Source organism: Perca flavescens, chromosome 11 (genome assembly GCF_004354835.1).
Source record: "Perca flavescens isolate YP-PL-M2 chromosome 11, PFLA_1.0, whole genome shotgun sequence".
In the NCBI taxonomy this organism is placed as follows: Eukaryota; Metazoa; Chordata; class Actinopteri; order Perciformes; family Percidae; genus Perca; species Perca flavescens.
This window is the reverse complement of record NC_041341.1, coordinates 20978233-21002883: the sequence shown is the minus strand read 5'-3', so window position 1 is coordinate 21002883 and position 24651 is coordinate 20978233. Positions and strand designations below refer to the sequence as shown.

Sequence of the window (24651 nt, the reverse complement as noted above, 5' to 3'; positions counted from 1 at the left end):
TAAATAACATATTCACGACTGTGGATTTACATTTGCACAGCTGCATATTAATATTGCTCATAATCGCTTAAAAGCGAGTTATATCATCATTTCAAATTTTATTATTAAGGCATTCTATAATTTTGTTAACACTACAAGAATTGTATTATAGTACAATTGCAACAATAATCAAAGGGCCATGTCATGTGTGCAAGGATAATCAATGTGTACAGTTTTTTTTTTTTTTTTTTTTTTTTTATCTATGTGCTGAATGCTGAAAAGGTTTGAGTCAAATATTCTTCATTATCCTCTCAGCCTGTCATATTATGTCTTTTAAAAGCATGCCACAACAAAAACTGTTAAAAATGTGTAATCTTGCTTCTCTGAATAAGAAATCTGAGTAATATTGTCTGAGAAGTACAGAGTGGCAAGAAGCAAATGATCTGTGTAATACAACTAATATTTATTGTCTGTTTTAAGCTAAATTTACTGAATCTAAATGTATTTTTACCAGCTTTTTAATTTTGGAAGAAAAATAATCTACACAATTATCGTATGTGTTTCCATTAACACTGTAGTATACCTTTGCGCCACCATTTAAAATGGAGTCCATTGGCTGTTTCAAAAAATCAAACTTTTGACTCTCCACCTCACATTCACCCACTAGTCCATGTCTCCCATTTCCCTCTTCTGATCATGATGGAATGGGCTATAACCGTTTAATAATTGCCTCCTTTTGGGGTTGGCTTCACCCCACAGACAAAGGTAAAGGTAGAGGATCTCCTGTTCACACAAACTAGTGCTGTTTCCAAGGCAACCGTCAGGCAGCAGTGTGGTCAGTGGCGGCGAGAAGTGAGAAACTGCTGCCCATTCCTCATGCTGGTTGTCGGCACCCCTTACGCCATCAGTGAAAATTATTAAGCTGTGACGCTCCTGTCAGCATTTGTTTACAGTATGTCCTCTTATTAGGGTCTTAATTTACAGTCAGCTCTCACCCTGTAAGTCTGCAGAGTGGGGTTCAACCCGCCATAGTTCAATAATTAATAATTTCCAACTTTCACAACACAGCCTTGTTAAAATCAGACATCTGCTCTATATGTAACAGTATCTTCTGCTTCATATAATGAATCTGTTGCACATGCTGTGATTGATCAGGGTAAGCATGCCCTTCACAACAAACAATGCTTATTCCCAACTGTAATGCATTTGGTTAGTGGAAGTGCAGTGATAAATGTTCTTAAATGGAGCAAGTGGGTGCCAGGAACCTATTATTATCTAGAGCAGTGCTTGTTGTCACTGTATGTAATCCCAGTTTTCACTTACTCAGTATATATTTTCTCATGGAAATTATTTCATTCCTTTAATATAATCCTGCTAGTAGAGTTTAAGTGATTTTAAAAGGTCTGAAATGTGTGTTCAGTTGGTTTTAAACTTAAGTTAAATACTGCATATTGCTGCATATTCATCAAATAGCTAATCACTCTTCTTTCTTTCAGACGTCAGAGGGCTAGAGAGAGACAACAGAAGCTGCTTGCTGAATTTGCATCCAGGCAGAAGAGTTTCATGGCAATGGCCATGGATGTTGGTAAGAAAAGGCCAGCTCATCTTTTTTGCCAGCTTGTTGCCTCAGTTTTATGGTCTTTGAGTTTTAAATTACTAACGCATCGTTCGCAGCAGCCACTGCCCAAATTCTGTTTGCAAACAGTGTGTTATCATGGCACTATGCTCTGTGGAAGCAGGAACACCGCAGCAATAGGGCACACAAGCTTTACTTGGCATACTTACTGTAACATAGTTGTAAATCCAAGTGCAGTATTCAGTCTACTGTCTACTGTCTCTACCTTAATGCTGCACAGCCAAACAGGCAAGCCAACAATAGTGAATGTATTTTTTGCTGACTCCCCATTGTGTGTGTGTGTGTGTGTGTGTGTGTGTGTGTGTGTGTGTGTGTGTGTGTGTGTGTGTGTGTGTGTGTGTGTGTGTGTGTGTGTGTGTGTGTGTGTGTGTGTGTGTGTGTGTGTGTGTGTGTGTGTGTGTGTGTGTGTGTGTGTGTGTGTGTGTGTGTGTGTGTGTGTGTGTGTGTGTGTGTGTGTGTGTGTGTGTGTGTGTCACAAGTGCACCTTCACTTCTACTTTGGTTCTAATCCAGTGAGTTTTAAAACACGCATTGTGTTAGGACGGTCACAAATTGTGAGGCAGAGTGCTCATTTTCAAGTTTGAATTTCTTGAAAGATATGATATTAGAGATATTTATTTTGTTATCAGTATAATAGAGAAATAAACAAATTTCTATGGACTGTCGTTTATTAACTGTAGGCTTCCAAAACTGACTAAAATGTAGAATGAAAATCTGACTCGACTGAGTACAGTGGCAACCACCTCTATGAAAGAATGCTTATGCTTACCAAACTGGGTTTGTTTTGACATAAAAGCACAAAACACAGTAACACTTTTTGTTTGAAGGACATCTTGCTACTGTAGCCCTTGAAGAAAAGTGCTGTTGGCTGAAATAAACATATCATTCCTATACCTTTTTCATTGGGGCAAGGTGACAGTGGGCCGAGTCTTTGCTTTTGGTCTCTGTAGGCCTGTTAGGAGAAATTGAGAGGAGAGCACTCCTGTGGGAGTGTGGGTGGCTGCTGGCTGAGGGCACATAGGATCAAAGCACTAATAGTGGGCTGGACTCCCAGGGCCCGCCTTGACACAGCATGGTTAGTGAATGAATTATAGCTGCTGTGATCAGACGGACCATTCCGGCAGGACTCTATTATGACCTCTTCTGCACACTTCCTGCTGAGCAGTAACTTTAGTTGCTTTACTTCAAGCTCACTGCTTGCTTTGCATCACCTGTACTGAAGTAAGATTTAGATGGGATGTAAAGATGACAATTTAGATCAAGTGAATGCAGTGTAAGTTGTTTGCAGATGTCTTTAAATGTGCCTGCAACATAGCATTTAGTATTATTTTTTAGATGTCCTGCACAAGAGGTCTAATCAAATTGGCCAGTAATCGAGCTCGTAAGATTTCAAGACGTACCATGTCAAAGACAGCTGGACTTGCTGTTTGCTCTTGAAGTCAGCCTTGGAACCACATTTTGTCATATAATAAACCAAAGGTCACTAAAGACCTTGAATTATATTTAGGATATTAGTAACTTCTGTTCTTATTTTAATCTTTGTATAACTTCCGTGTCATTGATGTGGCTGATATTTTCTTTTTTTCTTTCCCTCTTCGGAGGACAACTTTATTTTTATTATAGAGCGATTTTTATTATAGAGCGATATTTTTTATATATGTTACGTTCAGATTTAGAATTACATTCAGTGCATTAACTGTTGCCCCACCGTGACCATTCACCCTGTTTTAGTGAGACCCTGGATCCATATAAGGGCCGGGGAGATTTAAAGCACCACGTACGAAGTGTAACAGATAAAACGCAACAAGGTGACCAACAGAACAACAGAAGGAAGTGAGACGGGACAATAACAGAACTGACAAGACGGGACTGGACAGGACAGTTGACAAACACCAGAATGTATTAATAATTTGGTAGAATGATCTACGATTCATATTTGGGTGATCACAGTTTTTGTGTTTGAAAGGAGTTGGAAAAACTGGTGTGGCTGATTTAATCCACACTGATTTAAAAGAGAGGCAGACCGATAACCTCTATATCCATTTTTGTTATTCATTCACCTCTACTTATAAAAACTGCAGGTAACAAAAGGTCAGTTTCATTGTCATTAATGAGTTTGTTTTATTTGCCCACCTTTTGAGATATTTTTCTAAGATTTTCGCCTCCTTTCCCTTAAATAATGAAAGTGAATTGAATTTCTTTTGTTGTTCTCATAGCAATGACAATTTGATTTTAAATTTGAAACCGCAATGTGTCTTTCCTAAATCACTGTCCCTATTACTCAGAATAATCAACCGAACTCACTGAGAAGAGTTCTCATTGTATCTTTAGAAATAGTCCCAAGAGTTACCTGGATGCTCTTTCTAGAAAATTATGTTTTGCAGCAAAATTGCAGTTGAAATTTTAAATGTCATACTTCAGTGCACCACCGCCAGAAATCTCAAAGACCGATACATGAACAAACACCTGAACACATACCAAAGTTATTTCAAAGGAGATCATCATTTAACGTAACCAGCATTCTTTAAGAACAGGCAAATGTGTCAAATAAAATATGACCAATTAAAAACCTATTGAGTACGAACAATACTTTTTAAAAGAGTATTAAAAATGTATGCAGTAAGAGACCTAAAACAGCAACACACCAATGGTTAGTGTGTCCTTGTCGTCTTACCTTTCTCTGTGTGTTTGTTGGTGGTGACTTTATGTACTGGGATGGCCTGGGGCTTAAGCTGTGGTGTTGACATCTAATGCATCTTTCATTTCCCCAGGAACACCGTGACCTCTCTTGAAAACATATTTTCCAAAAATGCAATAATTCCATTTCCAACATACCTTGACATTTGTCCACAATATTTACTGCTCAAATTGAACACGGTTCTTAACATTTAAAACTAATTTAATTATTAATTTCTAGTGCTGTGCCATCATGCAGATGCAGGGGTGGCAGAGAGTATGCATGTCCCCAGTAGGTTACTTTCTCCATTCTTCTTCCCATGACTGACTGTAATAAGGAAACTACTAATTATTAGGAATTATTGAAAACGCCAAAAGATCAGCCGGAAGTATTGTTCTTAGAATCGGTTATTTTCAGTGTAAATTAGAAAGGAGTAGTGTTGTGCAACTGAGTGTCGTATTTGTCGCCTCAGTACGAACGTGGCTCGCAGTCAGGGACCTCCCTACATCATGGGTTGTTACCTCAGTTTCTGATCTACCTAAAGGAATTCCTTTCAGACCACATTACCTCAAAGTGTTTTTGTTTCTCACAGTTGGATGCTTTTCATTCAAGCAGAGTTTAATGTATGCTTACACATCATTGAATATGAATGATACGTTCTCAGAATTCTTTCAAAATTGCTTTACAGGTTTCTAGTAATTATTTGCCTCAAATTAATTATTATTAATTGTAATTAAGTTTGAAAGTTTTTGTGGGGGAAGCTTTTACAAACTTATATTAAGATTTTTACTTTTGATGCTAGAATCCCCTGACACTGAGGCAGCCATGGACCTAGGAGCGTCTGAAGTGATGGAGTCCGAGGTTCTTTATGACTGCGTGATCTGTGGTCAGAGCGGACCCTCCACCGAGGACAGACCCACTGGCCTCGTAGTCCTCCTCCAAGCATCCTCAGGTACTGCATGTCCCTGCATCCTCCCCTTCCATTCTCGGATGCTAAAATGAATAACCTTCACCTGCATTTGTTTACTGTCTTAGTTTGGAGTACAATTTTAAACAAGCACACATGATTATTCTATTTATTGGCTGGAAATCTTGTATTTTAAACCAAAACAGTTATTCATAGCACCTTTATTCCACCCATATTGGAAATCATATTTTTAATAGGTGGGTTAACTATTGTTTTAATTGGCTTAATTATTCTTTTATGTTGATTCCTGCTCACTTGTGCATGAAACCTATCATTGTAAAGATCACTCACTGAAATTGTGATATTCACTATTTTCGGATTTTTTTAAATCTAAATGATTAATCAAGAAAATAATCACCAAATTAATCAATTATTTGTAATTAATCATTAGTTATAGCCTTAATACTGTATGAACTCTGACCACAATCCCAATTCTTGACTTTTATGTATAAATACTAAACAAGTTAGACCGATTTATAGTCCTCACATCATAATTCATAACTGACCTCTGTGATTGGCTTTCAGTGCTCGGGCACCGCTGCAAAAGCAAAGAGGCTAAGAAGCTACCAACTAGTGATGAAGAGCACATCTACGCTGCAGACACGTGTGGAGTGGCTCATGATGTCAGGCTCACGCTCATGCAACAGTTCTTCAAAGATGTAGGTGTCAGAAAATATTGTCAGCTTTACAGAGGAGAGGAAAAAGACCATAAACACTTGGAGCACTATAGCGATACAGATTTTTGTGTGTTAAAATTACAGCTCTACCATCTCTAATAACTAGCTGTTTGAATTTATTGACATTTAGTTTATACTGTGTGCAAGTCAGCAATGTGAGCATCTGCTGAAGTCCCTTTTTAAGAGACTTGGACGTCAGATTGTCTTGTTATAGAATACATTTCTTAAATGCTTGTGTTTTTTTTTTTTTTTTTTTTTTTAAGATTCTTTTTTGGGCATTTTTAGGCCTTTATTTGACAGGACAGCTGAATACACGCAGATCGGAGTCGAACCCGGGCCTGCTGAGTCGAGGAGTAAACCTCTATATATGGGCGCCCGCTCTACCAAGTGAGCTATCCGGGCGCCAAGATGCTTGTAGTTGACTACCACTGGTAGTCGTATTATAGGCCAGGCTGTCATGTAAAATCACTGTAAAGACATTGTGTGACAAACAGCAGAATAAAAATGCATATACCAGTCATCGGTAAAAAGTAAAACCAAAAAGCTTCATTGAAAATTGCTTTGACTTAGTTGCTTTCATTTGCTTCCCATGCCAATGTTGTGTATTGATTAGCTTGCAACACAACTCCAAACCAAAAATGATTACACTAGTTGAATTGGATATAGTCTGATAAAAAGCAGGTGATTCACTCATGCAGTCTAATTGTCCTTTAAAAGATGCTGGCTTTAAAATACCTCATCAATAGGGTGATTATTGTAGTTTGGTAATTCACTTTGAAGAATATATGTATCGGCACCACAATATAAACAAAAGGTCTGGAAGGTTGAATGTCTGAAGACATATTTGCATATTCTAATTGATGTGGTTTTTTTTCTTGTGAATTCTGCAGAGCTCTTGCCTGCAGTCTGTGTCAATAGGTTGGGATGGGGGCGTCTATGTTCAAACCTGTGGACACACTTTGCATATAGATTGCCATAAGTCATACATGGAGTCTCTGAGGGTAAGACAAAACTTGACCTTATGGAATTATTAGTCATCTAATTACAGTAGTTATTTAACAGACAATCAATGACAATTGATTAATTGTTTAAGTCATTAGCCAAGTGAATATACCAAACATCCTAATTAGACCTATATAATGTGAGAAGTTTCTTACTTATCTGCTTCTTGTTATAAAAAATGTAATACCTTTTGCATACCTTTTTTTTTTTTTTTTTTTTTTTTTTTTTAAGAATTGCTAAGACTAAATGATTAATTGATGAAAAGCACTGGAGTCTTGGATCCACTGTTCATTAATGTTTTCCTTGTGTAGATGCAGTATGGACTAAAGACTATATATTCAGAAATTGTGCAATCCTACCTGTCACGTTCTACTTATAAAAGGTCGAATGCCAGTTGCTTCTTTTGAGTTTTGAGTTTTGATTGTATAGGTCAAATGTAACTTTTATGTGTCTTTTCAGAATGACCAGGTCCTCCAGGGTTTCTCTGTTGACAAGGGGGAATTCACGTGCCCACTGTGTCGACAGTTTGCCAATAGTGTCCTTCCCTGTCGCCCTGGGCGGGAGACAGAGGCTGGTGCCTGGCACACACCCACAAACAAGAAGACATTTGTGCTTGTAAAGGAGGTGGAAGATCTTCAGGAGAAACTTGGCCTCTTCCCAGTAAGTTTTACAATACAGCCAGGAGTTTATCATTAAAGGCATCATGTATTTCAAACACACTGTCAACCTATTACTGGCACGTGGTAATATAGACTGTGATTATAATTACTTAAAGTTATCAGCTTACTTCAAATTGTAGGGAGCGTTGAACTTTGATGCAGATGGAAACAGGGTTGTTCTCTATAAGAGAGACTGTTCTTCTATTGGAAAATTCATCAAGGGCCTGACATCCTTGAAGAGTCAATAACTACCAGTGGCACAATTTTGTTACTGAACCTAGGGCTGGGCGATATGGCCTAAGAAAAAAATCCCTGATTTGTGATTTAAGATTTAAATTGATTTCCCTCCCCCCCCACCCACACTTGAAATCAATCTGCAGATGACAAAGAAATTGTTAAAAACAAGTATTAACTTTATTTTGTTTTGACTCATACACACGCACACACACAGGGCATGTATACCATTATGATTATTCATGCCAATTTTTGGGAAATATAACCACAAAATGGATGCGTGAGATAAAGCTGTTTTCACACATACAGGTAATTCACTTCAAATCATTTTTGACTTTAGTCGCGCAACCTTGCCCCTTTTTTCACCTGTTGCTGAGTAACGTACATTAACATCCAATGGTCTCATGAATGTAGCATACTTGTAGCAAGCTCCTTCGTAGTAACTAGCGGTAAAAAAAGGCTGAGCCCGTTCGGAACTACGGGAGCCCAGAGGGGAGCGTTGGCGGATGTTAAGGAGAAAAACGATTTTTCATTTAAACAAATCGACATTAACTACCGTACACATTCGAGTTATCGATAAAATCGATTTATCGCTCAGGCCTAACAGAACCTATCATCTATTTGATATCTTTTCCATTTCCAATCTCATGATTGGCGGAATGCTATATGCTGTATTGATTTGTTCCAAATGACATACATTTCCAGATCAAAGAATGACCTTTTATTAAACACGGTTAAGAGGTTAAAGGACTACACTAATGTCTTTGCCTGTTTTGCCATAATTATTACAAGTGCCATATTCTTGATCAGTAAAATAAACATTTTTACAGCATGGTTTAGTGTTGTATTTGGATCACGGTTACATTCAAGTCTCTTTTCATTGTATTCAGATGTGCTATTTTTGTAGTTATAAATGCAGATTGATTCAAAATATCTGCATGGCAATACCATGCAATTATTACGTCATTTTGACAAACTAAAATTGATTACCAGGCAGCCAATACATTTCCTTTCTCTTTAGTTGGTTTCATGCTGCTTTGAATAAAATTAAAACCACAGTTGTTTGTTAAATCCTTCTTCCATAGTTGAAGTCAGATGTATGAATTCAGATGGCTTTGAGCAACTTTAGGCTGCAGGAGCAGAATGAAGTGGAAAAGATCTACATTGTGTAATTGATGTTTTTGAATTTGAAGATGTGTCCCTGTGGGTTTTTTAAAAAATGTGCTCAAGAAAACTGTTGAGCCAAGCAAATGTAAGCTTTCTGTTTACAAAGTGTTTTGAAAGGAAGAGCTGGAAACCGCTTTAGTAAAAGTTACAAATGGCCATTTTTCTTTGACTGTATGTTGCTGTATTACACTGTCTGCAGTCTCTTTCTATAAGCTCATTGTATCAATTATGCCTAACTGCAGTTTAAACTTCCTATGGAGAGGGATAATAAACAAGAAAAGGACATTTCTATAAGATACATTGTACTAAGTCACTTTGTCTCACATTGCTGATAGATTATAACAGAAAAGCAGTTACTGTTATTAGATATGTTTGATTACACCCTGTTTGACATTTACTCAAAGTCTCCTTTTCCAATGTAATGCATTCTATTGCAAGATCTTGAATTGTTTATGTAAATATAAAATGTTTTTTCTTAGCTTGGGTTAGCTTCCTAAAATCCATTCAAGAAATCATTTTGACTTAATTCTATTTATTTTTTAGACCGAATCCAACTTAAGTAAAGAGATGGAGCTGGTTATTAAAGACATCAAGAATACCACCCAGAAAAAATACATGGACTACGGCAAGAACCCTGGCTCCCCTGACAATGATTTCCTCTTCATGTACTCCGTGGCAAGGTGAGGCTGTGGACAGTCAAACTGACTTTAGATGGGGCTAAGCTAATAGAAGTTTTACACTAAATGTGGTTCACAATTTCTTTGAGGAGATAATAGGGCATGTAATCACTCGAGTGTGGTCTGTTCCTTTTCTAGGATCCTGACAAAATACTACCCCAGGAGTTGTTGTGCATGTGTACGTGTGTGCATCAGCGAGTTATGAGCAATGACTTTGTCATATTGGGTTATCTCTTAGCAAGTCTTTGTCTACTGACCTCTGTGTCTGCAGTCCTTGAACATGGAGGTCCTCTTTCTGCACCACCTCACACATTTTTACACACATGCATACACCACTGACTGTTGAGACCAGTGGAATTAATGTCTGCCCGTTCTTTCCCTTGTCTGTAATGCCATTTCCTCAGCCTGAATAACAATGATTGCAAAAAGACAATAGTGCCCTTTCTCAGTGTTAGTCTTACTTTGTTAGCATTTTACTCCAGGAAGGCGCCTTGAAATGGAACTGAAATTCAATACTGCAGCTGTTGCATAACACTTGCACCAAATATATGGATTGTGTTGCATTTTTTTTTTTTTTTTTAAACTTGTTCATGGAGCTGTGAAGGTGTGGTTGTTTTTACTTCACACTTGTCATTATATTGCTGCGTTGGTCCTGGAAGTAGCATTAGCAGCTTTGTCACTCTAGGCCACAGTGAAATGGTTTTGACTCTTGCTCTATCTTCACTTATTAGGTCTGACTGAGTATGGATTTATTTCACCTCTTCTGAATTCATTTTAGTACCACTGGTCTTTTTAAGAGGTCCTTCACACAATTCCTTTACATTAAATTATTGTGGAGCATCTTGGGGTGAGCTAGTGGTCTAATGATGCAACTGAGCTGTTCCAGTTGGGCATCTCACCCTCCCCCACCCTCTGGCGAAAAGGCCAGAAACTTAATCTTGAAAAAACATTATAGTCCTTTCTCAGTATTTGTATCTTCTCAACAAATTGGTCACAGGTCAGAGAAATGACTGGCTTTCAGTTCCCCTTGGGGTCTCTAACTTCTCACCACTCCCATTCCAAAAACTCTGCCCTTCCTGGAGCGTAACCATCCAGACCTTTTGCCCACCCAACAACACTGTGGTTCCCTCAGCCCTCCACCCTGAACAGAAAGATCCCCTGAGTGTGTCTGGATGCCTGTTGGCTCTCTGAAGTTCAATGAACAGCGCAAATTGCCTGAGGAGTGGAAAATTCCTTTGTCACAGAGGCACTCTTATCAGCAAAAGCCAGATGGAGCTTCACCGTGGTTGCATTATCTATGTGAAATTGCTTTTTCTCCCAGGAAACCCAAGGATTTGCCCCCACCTCTCTGGCCCATAGAAAGAAATGGCTGGTGGTGAGATGAAAACGGGCCCAGATCAATCTTATTTTAGTAATACCTATCTGTTTCACCATCTATGTACTTTGTTAGAGCTTTTAGTTAATTTTTTCACTGTTTTGGTATTGGGGAATTAAAATTCAGGAGTGAAATGTGTTTGGATATGCATGGAAAATGCACATTGGGGATTATGCATTACTTGTGGTTGGAACAGTTTTTATGCTAATGGCCCAGTTTGTGTAAAATCAGTCTTGGAAAGCTGTCAATTACTCAATACGGAATTGCTGCTGCAAAACAGGAACATTAAATGGCAAATGGCTTGACTAGGCAGCATCTTTCATCTTCCTAATCAAACTGGTAAAAGAGGCAGGCTACGTAACCAAAATCTGAATATGATGATATACCAATACCTCCATCCACTCGGTCACGCATGGACAGTCTCTGCTTTAATGGCGGTTTTCTAAAGGAATACTGCACCCCAGACTGATGTTTTTTGTGTCAGTGATCCATCCTATGTAACCTGTTATACATGTCGAAGAACTTTTTACTTGCTTGGTCGATTATGGAGATGTTTTAAACCAACCATATAACTTTTAGAAAAATAAACCTATTTACCAAACTAATTGTGCTCTGTAATGCACATCTATTATAACTTTAATACATAGACACATACTTTGACAGAAATATTGAGATTTAAACTTTTCCAAAAACCCTGTAATGTAAAACTGCGTTACACATTTGGGCCTACTTGAATAACCACTTCCAACTTGTAATTTGGCAAGAAGTCCCACACATTGGTTAATGATTCACTTTTACTGTGTGCATTAATGTGCAGGTATAAGGTGATGTATACTGCTTGTCAACTTATACTACATGATCTCATATGAAAAGCCAGTGCTTCTTGTCTTTGTAAAGCCAGATATAAGTAAGTGATGGTATGACTGAGCAGGACTAGTGAAGAGGCCAGAGGTGAGTCTTTAGTTCAGTGCACAAGTGAGACCAGGCCTGCAACATGGTGGAACATGAAAGCGTTTTTTTCTTTTTATGGTTAAGTGACCAACATAGTACCAAAGACGACATCTGTGTTAAAGGGGTGATAGAATGATTATATAGGGTATTTCACACTGTTCCTTATGGTCTCCTAATGGGGTATGTAACATTGGTTGGGCTGAAAATGGCCTGGTTGATATTTTATTGGCCCTTATGCATCCCCTATTTGTAACAAGAGCTTTTCTTCCAAATATGGTATGGTCATGAATATTTAGATGAGCTGCGCTCTGATTAGTTGAGCGAATCCCCCATACACACACATTAGAGACCCGCGCTGATTGGTTGAGCGAATCCCCCATACAGCACATTAGAGAAGCGACAGAATCTCATATTCCAAACACTGCAATGTTTCATTATCACATTCACTTCTGAGACTTTTTTTATGCAAGAAATCAACTATATAAATCTCAAATATGGGCCGTTTTACAAAAATTGAAGTATGGTTTGGTAAGACATGTCGGATTTTAGGAGCTCCACACAGTCTGACGAGAAAGCGACAGCCTGCTGGGGTCCATACTAAAGTCACCCTTTGTGGATTACTGCACTACGGGGCTCCGCGGCCGGCTGCCGGCATAACTATAATATATTTACAGTTTTAATTTCGTCCCGGCACTTATATCACAGCTATCCCAAGGTCTTACAAAGCTAACGTTGTGTCAGTTTTCAACGTAAGGCATTTTTATGAACGTCAGGCGTTTTGTTAAGAGGAGCAGCTAGCTAGCTATATGTCCCATTCAATACAATGGGAAAAGATCGCTGCTAGCTAGCTACACTTTCGGCATAACTATAGTAGCTATATTTACAGTTTGAATTTTGTCACGGCACTTATATCACAGCTATCCCAAAGGTCTTACAAAGCTAACAATGGTGTCAGATTTCAATTTAATGAATTTTTGTGAACACTAGCTAGGGGTTTCGTTAGCTGCGACTGTCCCTTCAATGTGTACAGATTGCGGCTAGTTAGCTTCATTTTCGGCGTAATTAGAGTATATTTACAGTTTGAATTTCGTCACGCCACTTATACAACATCTACCTAAAGGTCTTATAAAGCTAACAACGGTGTCCGATTTCAAGTTAATGAATATTTGTGAAAATTAAGGTTTTCGTTAGCTGCGACTGTCCCTTCAATCCTAGCTATGTGGAGCTACAAATCACCTGATAGTAAGCTTCATTTTCGGCGTTAAAGTATATTTACAGTTTCAGTTTCGCCATGACGGAGCTCAATCAAGCTCACAGCAGGCCAGGGTCTGTGAAGGAAGGCAGGCCAGGCAGCGAGGCAGCAACCCAGGCAGCACCGGCCGCTGAACTCCGACACATAGTTGGACAAAATTTGCAATTGGACATCAATTTTCGTAAAACGGCCCATATTTAACCTCTACATAGTTGATTTCTCTTAATACACCCATGGGCGTGACAAAGGTACAGGTCTTGGGATGCTTACGTAAGCTACCAGCTTTGTTGAGATTTGCCTGTTTTCAGCTGCAGTTTCAAAATAAGAGATTTTCATAATAAAGGGGTGTGAATGGGATTTTTAGCTTCTATAGCCGCTTTCCGACCGGAGGGATTTTTGCAGTTCCTAGAACATAAAATTCGTAGAACTTCTCGTGTTCCAACTCGACCAATTTGGGGATTTTTAAGTCCCTCTGGTTGCAGTTCCTGTAACTCTTTCAGCTCCTACTTCAGGGCAGCGTCTTTTCGCTGTTCCCTTTTCAGCATAGGGACCTAGATCAACGAGGGTCGAGTTTCCGGTACAGACAGACCAACAACGGGACAATTTTAACAATTTTCTTATTCATCACTAAATTCACTTCTGACAACGTTTTAGACGAGAAATGAACTGTTAACATTTCGAATATCGGCAGTCTTGCGAAAATTGATGCCGAATTGACAATTTGCTTCAAAGTTTTCGGAGGTGAGAAGCTCCATGAAGTGAGGCGACAGTCGGCAGGCGCCTGCCCCGGCTGCGATATTACGAATCCCACTATGGCCACGCCAAGACCCGCCCTTCAATAGCGTCCACACACTACTATTGGCCAGGCGTCCATGCTTACATGTACGGGTCCTATCACCTGACCAATCTCCTAACCCTAACCTTAACCACTCGAGGTGAAATGCCTAACCCCAACCAATCAAGCTGCTTTGTAGGGCGGGTCTTGGCGTGGCCATAGTGGGATTCGTAATTTTGCGCCCCGGCTGCAAGCTCGCCGCTCGGCCAGTCCTGCTCAGAAACCCCGCTGTCAGCTGGTGGTCTCTCAGACCGCTCTCGTAAATAACAGGCTTTTATTTGGCCGTTGACGGTTCGTTTGTTTAAATATCACAACACAAGTCCATCATAAGATTAACGGGAACCTGTGCTTAGCTGTCTTTCCGGAGTTAAACTCCACAAGCGTGCCCTGCGGGCTTGACAACCTCGCTGTCCGGACGACACACACACCACACAACGAAGAGGAGGGGGAGAGAGAGATACCCGTTTCGGGAGACTTGTTTAAATTATGACAAATATGCTATATACATTAGATTTAGTATGTAGTTCATACTTTTTGGGTGTATTTATTTTCTGATTTTAATGCTATAAAGACCGTTGCTGTGCTTGCATTAGGCTATTCCCTTACCCCTCCTATGGCCACCTGGCCAGTGCGAATGCACATTGAAAAAACGGTTTTGGGGGAGAGTAGTTAGTAGAACTGCTTAGAAGTGGACTTTTCCTATAATATGTTCCTATAACTACCTGGTCGGAAAGCGGCTTATGTATGTCCTATTTACCCACCAAACTGTCGTTATTTAACTATGACAAGGTAAAATCGGTTTTGCATTCTATCACCCCTTTAAGTCATCAACACAATACTGAGAAAATGGAGTAGAACCAGCTTATTGGGACCGAAACGACACATGAATTCAAAAAAATTGCCTTGCAAGCATGTATATAAATATTTTCGACATAGCCTGAGTGATTGAGATGGAGATGAGTCATTTAGCAAATGATCACTTTTAGATTGTGTGTGTCCGTGTCCATATTCATATGTGTACCTGCTACCTCATAATAGTCATGGCTCTGTCTTCTCAGGACCAACCTGGAGTTGGAACTTGTACACCGGGGAGGAAACCTATGTTCTGGAGGGGCCAGTGCAGCCGCCAAACGCTCATGTCTCAGTAAGTAGTTACTCCTAGACATCTTTAACTTTTATATCAATACAATTTCTCCTCAAAATCGTATATAACTTCACAATGTGTAAGTCTGATAAATTATTTCAAGTGGAATACCTTTTTTTGGTCCCTTTTTAATTTTATGCAGAATTTTGACTGTTTAACCATGCTTTGTCTGTTGCTTTTCAGCGACCTGCAGTGTTTTCACGGTTTCAAAAAAAATGGTATTAAGGTGCTATGTCAGATGTGTTCTGCTGTTAGGTTGACAGTTATAGTGACATGTGTTAATGCAGGGGGCTGTCATTTCCCATGAGCCCCTGTTTAATAAAGTGTCTGACTTGAGATCAAACTCTTTCTTCCGTGTTACAGCTGAACCATTAAAAGAAAAAAATCAAAGGGTCGCTTAGCAATGGCAGGCAAGGTTAGACGCTGTCCCAGGTGAGCTGTTGGGAGCAGTCGGGGTAAATGAAGCAGACAAATGGGTCAAGTGCTGTTGTTTGTGTCATAGCTGACAAGACCATGCATCAAGGGGAGGATGAAAACTGGGATCTTGGTTCCTCAAAGACAAAGCTGAACATCAACCACTACCAGCATTCATTGTAGTATTGTTGACTGATTAAAATTTTACTAAATATTTTTGCATGAAGGCTGGGATATTGCAAAAGAAAGTGTATGCATGTGTCAGAGTTAAGATTGTTGTACAGACTACACCCCATTTTCTGTTTTGTTTAATTATTCTGTCAAAGTTGGGGCTGCTGCAGTGAAATGGCCTGTCATCCTTGAGTGGCTGAAAAGAGATTTCACAGTGGAGGTTTGCCATTTTTTAGCTACATTAACCACGTAGCCATGCCGACGGCCAAATTTACTCAGATGCAGTACATTAGTGTTCGTTCTTCTTAGGGAAATGGATTTGAAGGAAAACGGCAGACGTGTGCTAACTGAGAGCTCATGGGGTTCCTAAGCCTGTTTCCCAGTAGGCACTTTTTCTGTTGAGCTGATGAGGATATGATGGACCACAGAGGCAAGCTGCCCACAATTCCCTTGAAAAGGGCTAAATCAACTCTATTGAGAGTCAGCCTCCAAATAGCATGTCATTGGTTCATTTAACTGCAAATATTTGAATTAATCTTGGGGACTATGTGGCTGCTACTGTGTAGGGAGTTTAAAGGCATGTTATTCATGTTGACCTCAGTTGTGCAAACTTGCAGTACTTGGTGAGTGTTGGACCGCTGTATTTGCGTTATTTAACCTCCCTCATTCTTTTGTGTAGCTGATGTTATTTTACATGTAGACTACTGTATGATGGCATGCCCTGAAAGAACACATGCAACTGTCAAATATTTGCAACAAAAAGTGAACACACATTCAGATTGTATTCAGTAAAATAGTGTATGGTGATGGAGGACAGGCCTTTTCCATGAACTGAAAGGAATATATGTCACAGTTTGAAGGGCACAGTTTTAAATAATTAAATGACTGTTGAATTCACACTCATAGTTGAAGACTCTCTCGCACAGAGGGCACCTCTAATTACTCTAAAATGCTTCCTCTTTTGCTTTACTATCTTCTCTTTTCCTTTGTTGCCCAGTGTCTTACAGTTTTCCCAGTAGTGTAGAAAGCAGAATAACACACTTTGTTGTTTGATTTATAGCAACTTTGTCGGAGCAGACTTATTGTAACCTTTTAGAAAATGTTTTTGCATTCTACGACACCAGTGTCTTTGAGTAAGCTCTTCTAAGGGACTTTTAATGAAAACAAGCTATTTAAAGCTTACATTGGTTTGGCAGGACAGCTGTGATCAAATATTGGACCTGAAGCTTGAAATAAGCCTTTTCCATCTGTATATATTTTGCAATTTTATGACAATAGCAGGAAAAGACTTCCTGGGTTTGATTCACCTCTTCTCTATTTCTCATTTACTTTTTCCCCCTCCCCTTCCCTCCTGGTGAGTGGTAGTGAGGGAAGAGAGGAAACAAGCTGAGGAAACAAGCCGTAGAAAGGACAAATGGGATGCAACGAAGGACTGACCCTTTGCTTTCTTTATGCTGTGTCTTTATTTACCTGTAGAGGGCAGTGTTGCATCAAGTATTGGCAGTTCACACAAGTCAAGTGGCAGAGCTGATTATTTTGAAGCACTTTTGCTGCTACAGCATCATAATTCCCTGTAAAACAAAATAAAATAGGATTAGTGTTGCTTATTGAAAAAGGTTTTGGTTCTACAGAAGGTTGTTGAGTTCACCTGAAGATGAAACTAATCAGTTTAGTGCCGCTGGTTTCAAACATGGTCATATATGATTTAAATCTATTGCTCTTGTGCTCCTTTGATTTCTGGCTTTTAGAGGATGTAGATTGAGATTAGAATACATTGTTACATTATTTTCTAAATTAATAAGAGAGACAAGGACCTTTCTTCACTTTGGAATATATTACATCTAAAATGACTTCCTGTCTTTTGCCCATGTTGTAGTTTTCTATAATGTCATAAATGTTGGTACTTGTAACAGGTTTGCTCTGGACAAAGACAATCGAGGTTGTGAATTGTCCTGCTTTTAAAAGCTAGTGTGTACACAAGAGATTGTGTGTGCACAGGGGGTCTCTCCTCATGTTCCATTAGTTTCACAATGAACAGGTGTGACCTGACCAAAGAGTTGCTCGAGGCTATCAAGCACTCCATGTATCCATCTGGCCTGGCCTGGTTTTATCAGAGCCAAACCATTAGCCTGCAGTCAGTTCAAGTCAACTGCTTTCATCATTTGATCTACACTGGTTGCTGGTGGGCTATGACAATGAACACTGAGATAAACAGACACCTGCTGGTTTTGTTCCTGTTGGACCTTGCGGGGAACATAACAATGATGTGTTTTGGTTTTTTTCTTTTTCTTTCAGATCAGCTATTCCATGTGCTGGCCATGCACATGCGTCTGTACAGCATTGATTCAGCCTACAACCCTTGGACTAAGCTGACTCAGGTTACACAAAGCAAAGAGGCATAGTGAGTGACTTTCTTTCTGAAGTACCTCTGCTAACAGTAAATCTATAAATATGTTCATACATTTGTGACCCCCCCCCTTCTGTACTTTCCGACACACGTTTCCTTCCTCACATAAACATGCAATCAAAGGGCCACTTTGTCCCCTTTCTAAACGCCATCATTTCATCCCGCCCCCAACAGCGTTTTCTCCACACAAAGAAGACCTAAAAACAGAAAAGGGACCATGTGTGGTTTCCATAGATACCAATAATTGCTGCATCTCGCAAATTACCGGGCACTCCACAGAGAGCAAAACCACCCTGTCAAATACTCTGTACAGAGAACGACTGCACCACACCAACACCACTCCAGCACAGCATTTACCAGTAGTTAGTAAAATACATAGTTTCTACCACACACACACAATTTCTTTTTATTTTTTTTGTCTTGAATCACTATTGTACATCAGAACATTTATTTCATGCACACATGTGTTTGGTTGTCAGGATTGATGGTGTTAAAAAAAAAAAAAACTACTGGCAGCCCTTAACAATACAAGATGAGCTTAAACAACCTTTCCTCCCTGTTAGTGTTGTAAGACAGCTTCTACACCTGTTACTATTAAAATGCTCACAGCCCTACAGTATTCTCAGAGGAGCCATTTGGTGTTTAAAAATACTTTGTTTGGGTTACGGGAGGGAGCACTGTCCTTGACACCCTTAGGCAGTGAACCTGATGTAGCCCAGTTAAATAGACGTACATAGACGCAAAACATTGCTCTTGCCTTATTTTATTGTATGAACCAAAGAGGAATGCATGAATGTTTTACAGCGTGCAAATAGTTTGTATGCAGTGGTCATAGCAGGGTTGTAAGCTCCATCCTCTGAGGCTTTCCTCCGATTCACAGTGGAATTAACCGCTGAGTGCTTTGGTAATGAAAGGTATTATTCTTTTAGTGCAGTTTCTCTTATTCCAAGCCGCCTTAGGCCTTTCAAGAGTAGAGTGGAGATTGGAACCTCGCTGAATTGTCAACAGAACAAGAAGACATTTAAATAGAGACGGCACTCAATGCAAATATGTAACCAGGGCTACATTAAGGAAGTCGGTGCAGGAATGCAAGCAATGGGCCTTTTCATGCCATGTATTTGTTAAGCAAATTTAGAGAGAGAGAGAGAGAGAGAGAGAATAACTTTTGCATATTTTGCAGCGACTTTGATGAAAAGAGACCTGAGGTACCCATGCTGTTTCGAGATGTCCCATCCCTCCTGATTATCTTTGTGCTGACAATGCCACAGCCTCTGCGAAAAGGTACAGTTCCTATGTCTGCATCATGACACTACAAGAGAGTAGGGATGTTTCTCAGTGGCTGCTCTACAAAGCTCCCCATTATCCGTAAAAATCAGGGCTGAGAGCTGGAAAGAAGCATTTCACATCTCCTATCTATGCTCTTGTTGCCATTATTTGACCGTGATGATCAGAGAGACACGACCCCAGTGATGGGAGGGCTGCCCCTCCTTCGCGTGCCCTTCATCTGTGGCTTGTCGCTGCATCTACTCCATGTTAGCCCTTCACCAGAAAAGGTAGAGGGCCACCTAAAGACTTGGCCCAATGCACTACAGTCATGTTTAATGGGAGAAGTGTCACAGCAGGCAGATCATTTAGTTGATGATTGAATTAGGTTGACCGCTGGCAGGGACATTTTATGGGACATAGTAAATATGAATTTATTGAAAGCTTTTGACTAAAACAGGTAAGATTATAGTTAGATACCCTTAGTGTGTTTGGATTTTTTAAATCATGATGTAGAATTCATCAAGGAATGTTTTTTTTGTTGTCAGATTGTTCATAAGGTGGTGGTGTTTGATAGCATGTAGCATATCATTGTTAAGGGCTCTTTTTTCTTTTTAGAGAAATAGAAAGGTTGAGGCATGAATAGTCCCCTGAGGAGTCATTTGCACAGGGTTGCTATAAAGGGATGGCAACCTTTTTTAGTTCTACTGTTTAATGTGTGTACTGACACTTGTCACAGTGACCAGGACAGTGGAGCTGTCAGCAGCCCTTTGAGAAGAATAAAGCAAAATTGCCCTCTTTGTTGTTCTTTTTAAACCAAAATTAAATATCCTTCAGGCTACATTTTCCGCCTGAAATGCTCTGCCGATTATCCTTCATACTGTTCACTGAGGCTCTCTATGCCAAACTAATGCTAGAAGGTCTTTTTAAATTCACATATTGAAGTAATGTTATGAATTATATATTTCATATTTTATCTGTGTAAATTGTGCTTCTCCACTTCTGTTTGTTCCCACTTGGTTTATATAATCAGTGTCACCTTCTCTCCATGTGTAGAGCACTTTACCTGTGTGGTGAAGATGCTGTACAACCTGCAGTTCACCCAGGCTCTGGCTGCACTTTCAACCAAGTTTAGCCCAGAAGAAAGGCAGGCCTGGAGCACATCTGGAGCACTCAAGAAGGTAAAAGTGAGGTCACATTGAATTAGCCTGATTCATAATTACATTATGCTGGTGCTAAACTTATTTATTTTCCAGTGTCAGGCATACAGTAGGTCTTTTTTTCATTTTTCTTTAATTACTGTAGTGTTTAGAGGCTTAAATGATGTAGACCAGGTAATATAGTCACCTGGGTTTTTGTGACCTCGCTGCTAGTGATGTAATATGCTGCCTATTACCTACTTCTTTTGAATGCATATGTATTCTCTTTTATTGGTATTGTGCTTATTTCTGGGCTTATACTTATTTCTTGTTGTTTCCGATTTGTGTGGATTGCCTACATGGTCCTCTGTAGTCAGTACAGGTGGTCGACCGATAAAGGTTTTTCAATGGCTGTTGGTACACTAGTCAGTATATCTTATTTACTCCCAAATTAGTTTTAAACAGAACTAAACTAAAGAAATTGTCAAAAAAGGTCATACTGTAAATTATATAATGTCCCAGCACTTAAGACAGCATAAAACCTTTAAGTACTGCTGAAATAGTTGTGTAAAGAGAACCTTCACTGTACTTCCTGCTCTCTGTGCAGTTCCAACGCTGCTGGGTAACATTTTCAAAGGGTGATAAAAGTCTACTTGTGTCCCCTGATTGTTGAACCAGTTGTATCATCTGATTGTTCCCTAGAACCAGTCTACAACAACCGTAAATCATTGTGTATGACTTAGTATTGAGATGAATTGAGCCCCTTTTGGTTTCATGTACGTGATTTTCACAGTCGATCTTCATTATCTTGAAAAGTGTGATTGCTGGAGAGTGTTGCATTAATTGGCTATCTGTCTTCAGTCTATTAAATCTGTATTAGTGAGTAGCTCGCTTGAATTTCAAAAGACAAATAGCTGAAACCATCCCCTTTAGGGTGTTTGTATCCATAATGGAGGTTTGGATTAGTATCTTCCTACTACACTTGTCATGAACCGTAGCGCAGGCATTCACAAGCTGCCATTAAGATGGATTTCAAATCCACAATGAGGACAGCATCCATATTTGGTGGAACGCCATTGTAATTAAATTGAAGTTGTTAAAAACGATGCATTCTGAACAAAGATCCGAGCCTAGAGGAAGGAAATCCATGGACTTGAAATTCCACCCCTATAAATCTATGACAAAGGACGGCAGACGAGATAAGACTGCTGTTTTATATTCTACCACCTTCAGCTTGATAAATGCATGCAGCTTTTTTCCGATATATAAAATACTAGCTAAACCAGTTGAATTTTTTTTATCAGAACACACATTCAGTAATGTCTTTACCACTTATCAGTAGTTATATTGTAAGGAAAGAATTATTGTTCGCTGCTTATTCTGCATAAGTCATTATATTTTACAGTGCAGCACATTTTATACCTACTGTAAGAGGAGGACTACAGTGGCAAGATGTACACGTGAAGCTTTCTGATATGTGGCATTCATATATTTGAAAACCGACAATGGTTAATACCATGACTATTTTATTTCTTTTTATATGTTTTTGTCCCTGGCTAAGGGTCATTTGATTGTCTTATCAATTTCTGAATGCCTATAGGCTATGAAACATGTTCTCTGCAAGAAACAGCGCGTATCCATCTGTGAAATCATTCAACGGGATGACTAAAGAATAACTGTCTAATGAGTCACACATGCCTTCTGGGATCAAGGGCTAATTTAGACTGTTGAAGACCCATATTTGTCATGGCTTTATCAGTTGGAGTTCATGTTAATACCTAGTTTTATAGGTGTACCATAGTGTTACTATCCTCCTTTCCTATTACAAGACAATGGCTTTTTTAAACATAGATAAGCCTTGGGAGGGACTGCAACAATATGGAAATAGTTTTTTTTTTTTTTTTTATCGGCAGCTAAAAAATACTTTGGTTTAATGTTTTCCCCTTAATTCAGCTCAAACAGGCAATTAATTGACTGACGCAGATGCTTTTTCACCGTCAGAGGAAATTATAGGCTAGATTAAGTGTAAATCTTGGTCTTTTAATGTTTGATTACATATTGTCAACGTTTTGATTTTCTGCCACAGAATGCTGCAAATGCGGAGACATCTTTTGAAGCGCTGCTAAGTCACGTTATCAGTGAGCTCTCGAAGGACAACAGCGTCTACAAGGTGAACGCTGAAGAAACATTAATGGTGAGGCACTAAAATGTCTGTTTAGCACTTCGGCCTCCAGGAGAGTGCTCTCTCTCCCCTCAGTCTTGTCTTTGCTCTGCTCCTTTTCATTTTCTTTTAAACAATGAATTGGCCATTACCCTGAGAGACAGTGATCTAATATCTCCACTAATCTCCAGGGGAGATATACATCACAGTGTTATCAGCAAGCCGTTGGCTGGTTATTGATCAAGTGTTACTGTTGTTTCCCTCTCCAGCTGATCTCCAGTGTGTGGTCTCCACAATCTATCGAGTTTAGCCTTCAACAGTTCTGCCTGCCCTTCCTGCGTCTCTCCTGCCTCCTGCAGCATCACCTCTACGGAGACAACCTAACTAGCTGTCTGGTATGTTTTATCATAAATGTCATGCTACCTGCCGAAGCTACCCTACCCTTGTAGCCCTATTTGGTCAATATTTCTGCTCATCTGATCTTGTCTACAATATTTGTTAAATTTCTCATGATGATGAGATGAAACTAGCATGATTGATGTCTCACTACAAGACATGAGGCGTTTCAGCCAAGTGGCACCCTCCTGAAAAAATGAAGGTTGAAAAATAAAGCCAATGCTGAAGTGCTAACAACTGCAGTTCCATGAATGGCAGCCTCCAAAAGCAAGTCATTCCCCATTAGTCTCGCTTTGCCAGACCCTCCTCCAAAGCGCGCTGAAGCAGGGTTTGGCTACCACACATAGCATTCGGGGATGGGAGGAAAACATGCTCTGGTTTAATGGCATTTCTTTAAACCAATCAGAATCGTCAGCTAGCTGTCTTAGGCCGGTTACACACTGGCTGCGTCGCGAGAGTGTGTCAGCTGTGTGGCGTGTCCGTTTTATATTTCGGCTCCCATGTTAACAGGTTAGAGCTTACATGCTGCCTGCGTGACATGCGCGGCTCGAGCCGACGTCTTTGCTGTAATCAAATCAGTATATATTTATGTTTAACATGGTATTTCATTTTATCAATGGGAAACATACATGTGTCCAGACAAGGCTAGCAGCAGCAGCAGCGCTGCGTCAGACATGTTTCTGTTGTGTAAAGACATAGAAAAATCCATGCAGTTGCCACGCAGCTGACACGCAACAGAAACGCCAAGCTCACGCCACGCAGGCAGTGTGTAACCGGCCTTAATTTACCCTGCAACAATAGTCCTCATAAATCCATCGAATTTAAAATTCCAACACAAAGAAAGCAGAAGGAAATGGAAAATACATGCATCCGGCGGAATTTCCTGCAGCACCGGAGCAATCCCGGAAGTAGAATGCGAAGGATATAGACTAATCCCCATAGACCCCCATGTTTAAATGCCCAACTTTACAGCAGAAATAAACACGTTTACAACCTGGTACAAAAAACGATTTTGGTCTCTATTGCTAATTTCCCACTTCATGATGTGCTGTAACTGGTGAATTGATTGTATATCTCACCCGTTTAAATTATATCAAGGCTTACAGTTATGCATAATTAAATGTAGCTCGGTGCAACCCTGCACGGCCAGCAAACCACTCATCTTATCACACTGCCATGACACAGAGCTGGATTTTAATCAAAATATCTCTTTAAGGGCGGGCCGCTTTAAGTGATAAGTGGATGTAGTCACAGGTGGCTAGCATAGACTGTAGGCTTTCGGCCCACCTCAGCTCCTCCACGCTACACCTCTTTGCCCATTTTTGGAATAGCTGGTAGCAGGGGGCGTTAGGCACTGCCAAGATGGCGACTGCCCAAGCCACCCACACCCAGCTACATTTTTATTCTTCAGAAACCAATGGCTGACGTCATGGAGATACTCCATATTTTATACAGTCTATGGTTTCAGC

General features: G+C 39.8%; 1 protein-coding gene across 2 annotated transcripts in view; it reads left to right on the top strand.

Moving 5' to 3' along the window:
• Nucleotides 1–24651, top strand: part of ubr3 (ubiquitin protein ligase E3 component n-recognin 3) — a 43355-nt gene that overhangs the window by 14649 nt on the left and 4055 nt on the right. For both annotated transcript variants that reach the window (XM_028590842.1, XM_028590841.1), the window contains 12 exons: nt 1476–1564; nt 5094–5243; nt 5784–5917; nt 6826–6936; nt 7397–7597; nt 9541–9677; nt 15146–15231; nt 18112–18217; nt 19404–19504; nt 20543–20667; nt 22712–22819; nt 23056–23181. In XM_028590842.1, coding sequence (XP_028446643.1) covers nt 1476–1564; nt 5094–5243; nt 5784–5917; nt 6826–6936; nt 7397–7597; nt 9541–9677; nt 15146–15231; nt 18112–18217; nt 19404–19504; nt 20543–20667; nt 22712–22819; nt 23056–23181 — 1474 coding nt within the window. The remainder of the gene's footprint in view (nt 1–1475; nt 1565–5093; nt 5244–5783; nt 5918–6825; nt 6937–7396; nt 7598–9540; nt 9678–15145; nt 15232–18111; nt 18218–19403; nt 19505–20542; nt 20668–22711; nt 22820–23055; nt 23182–24651) is intronic.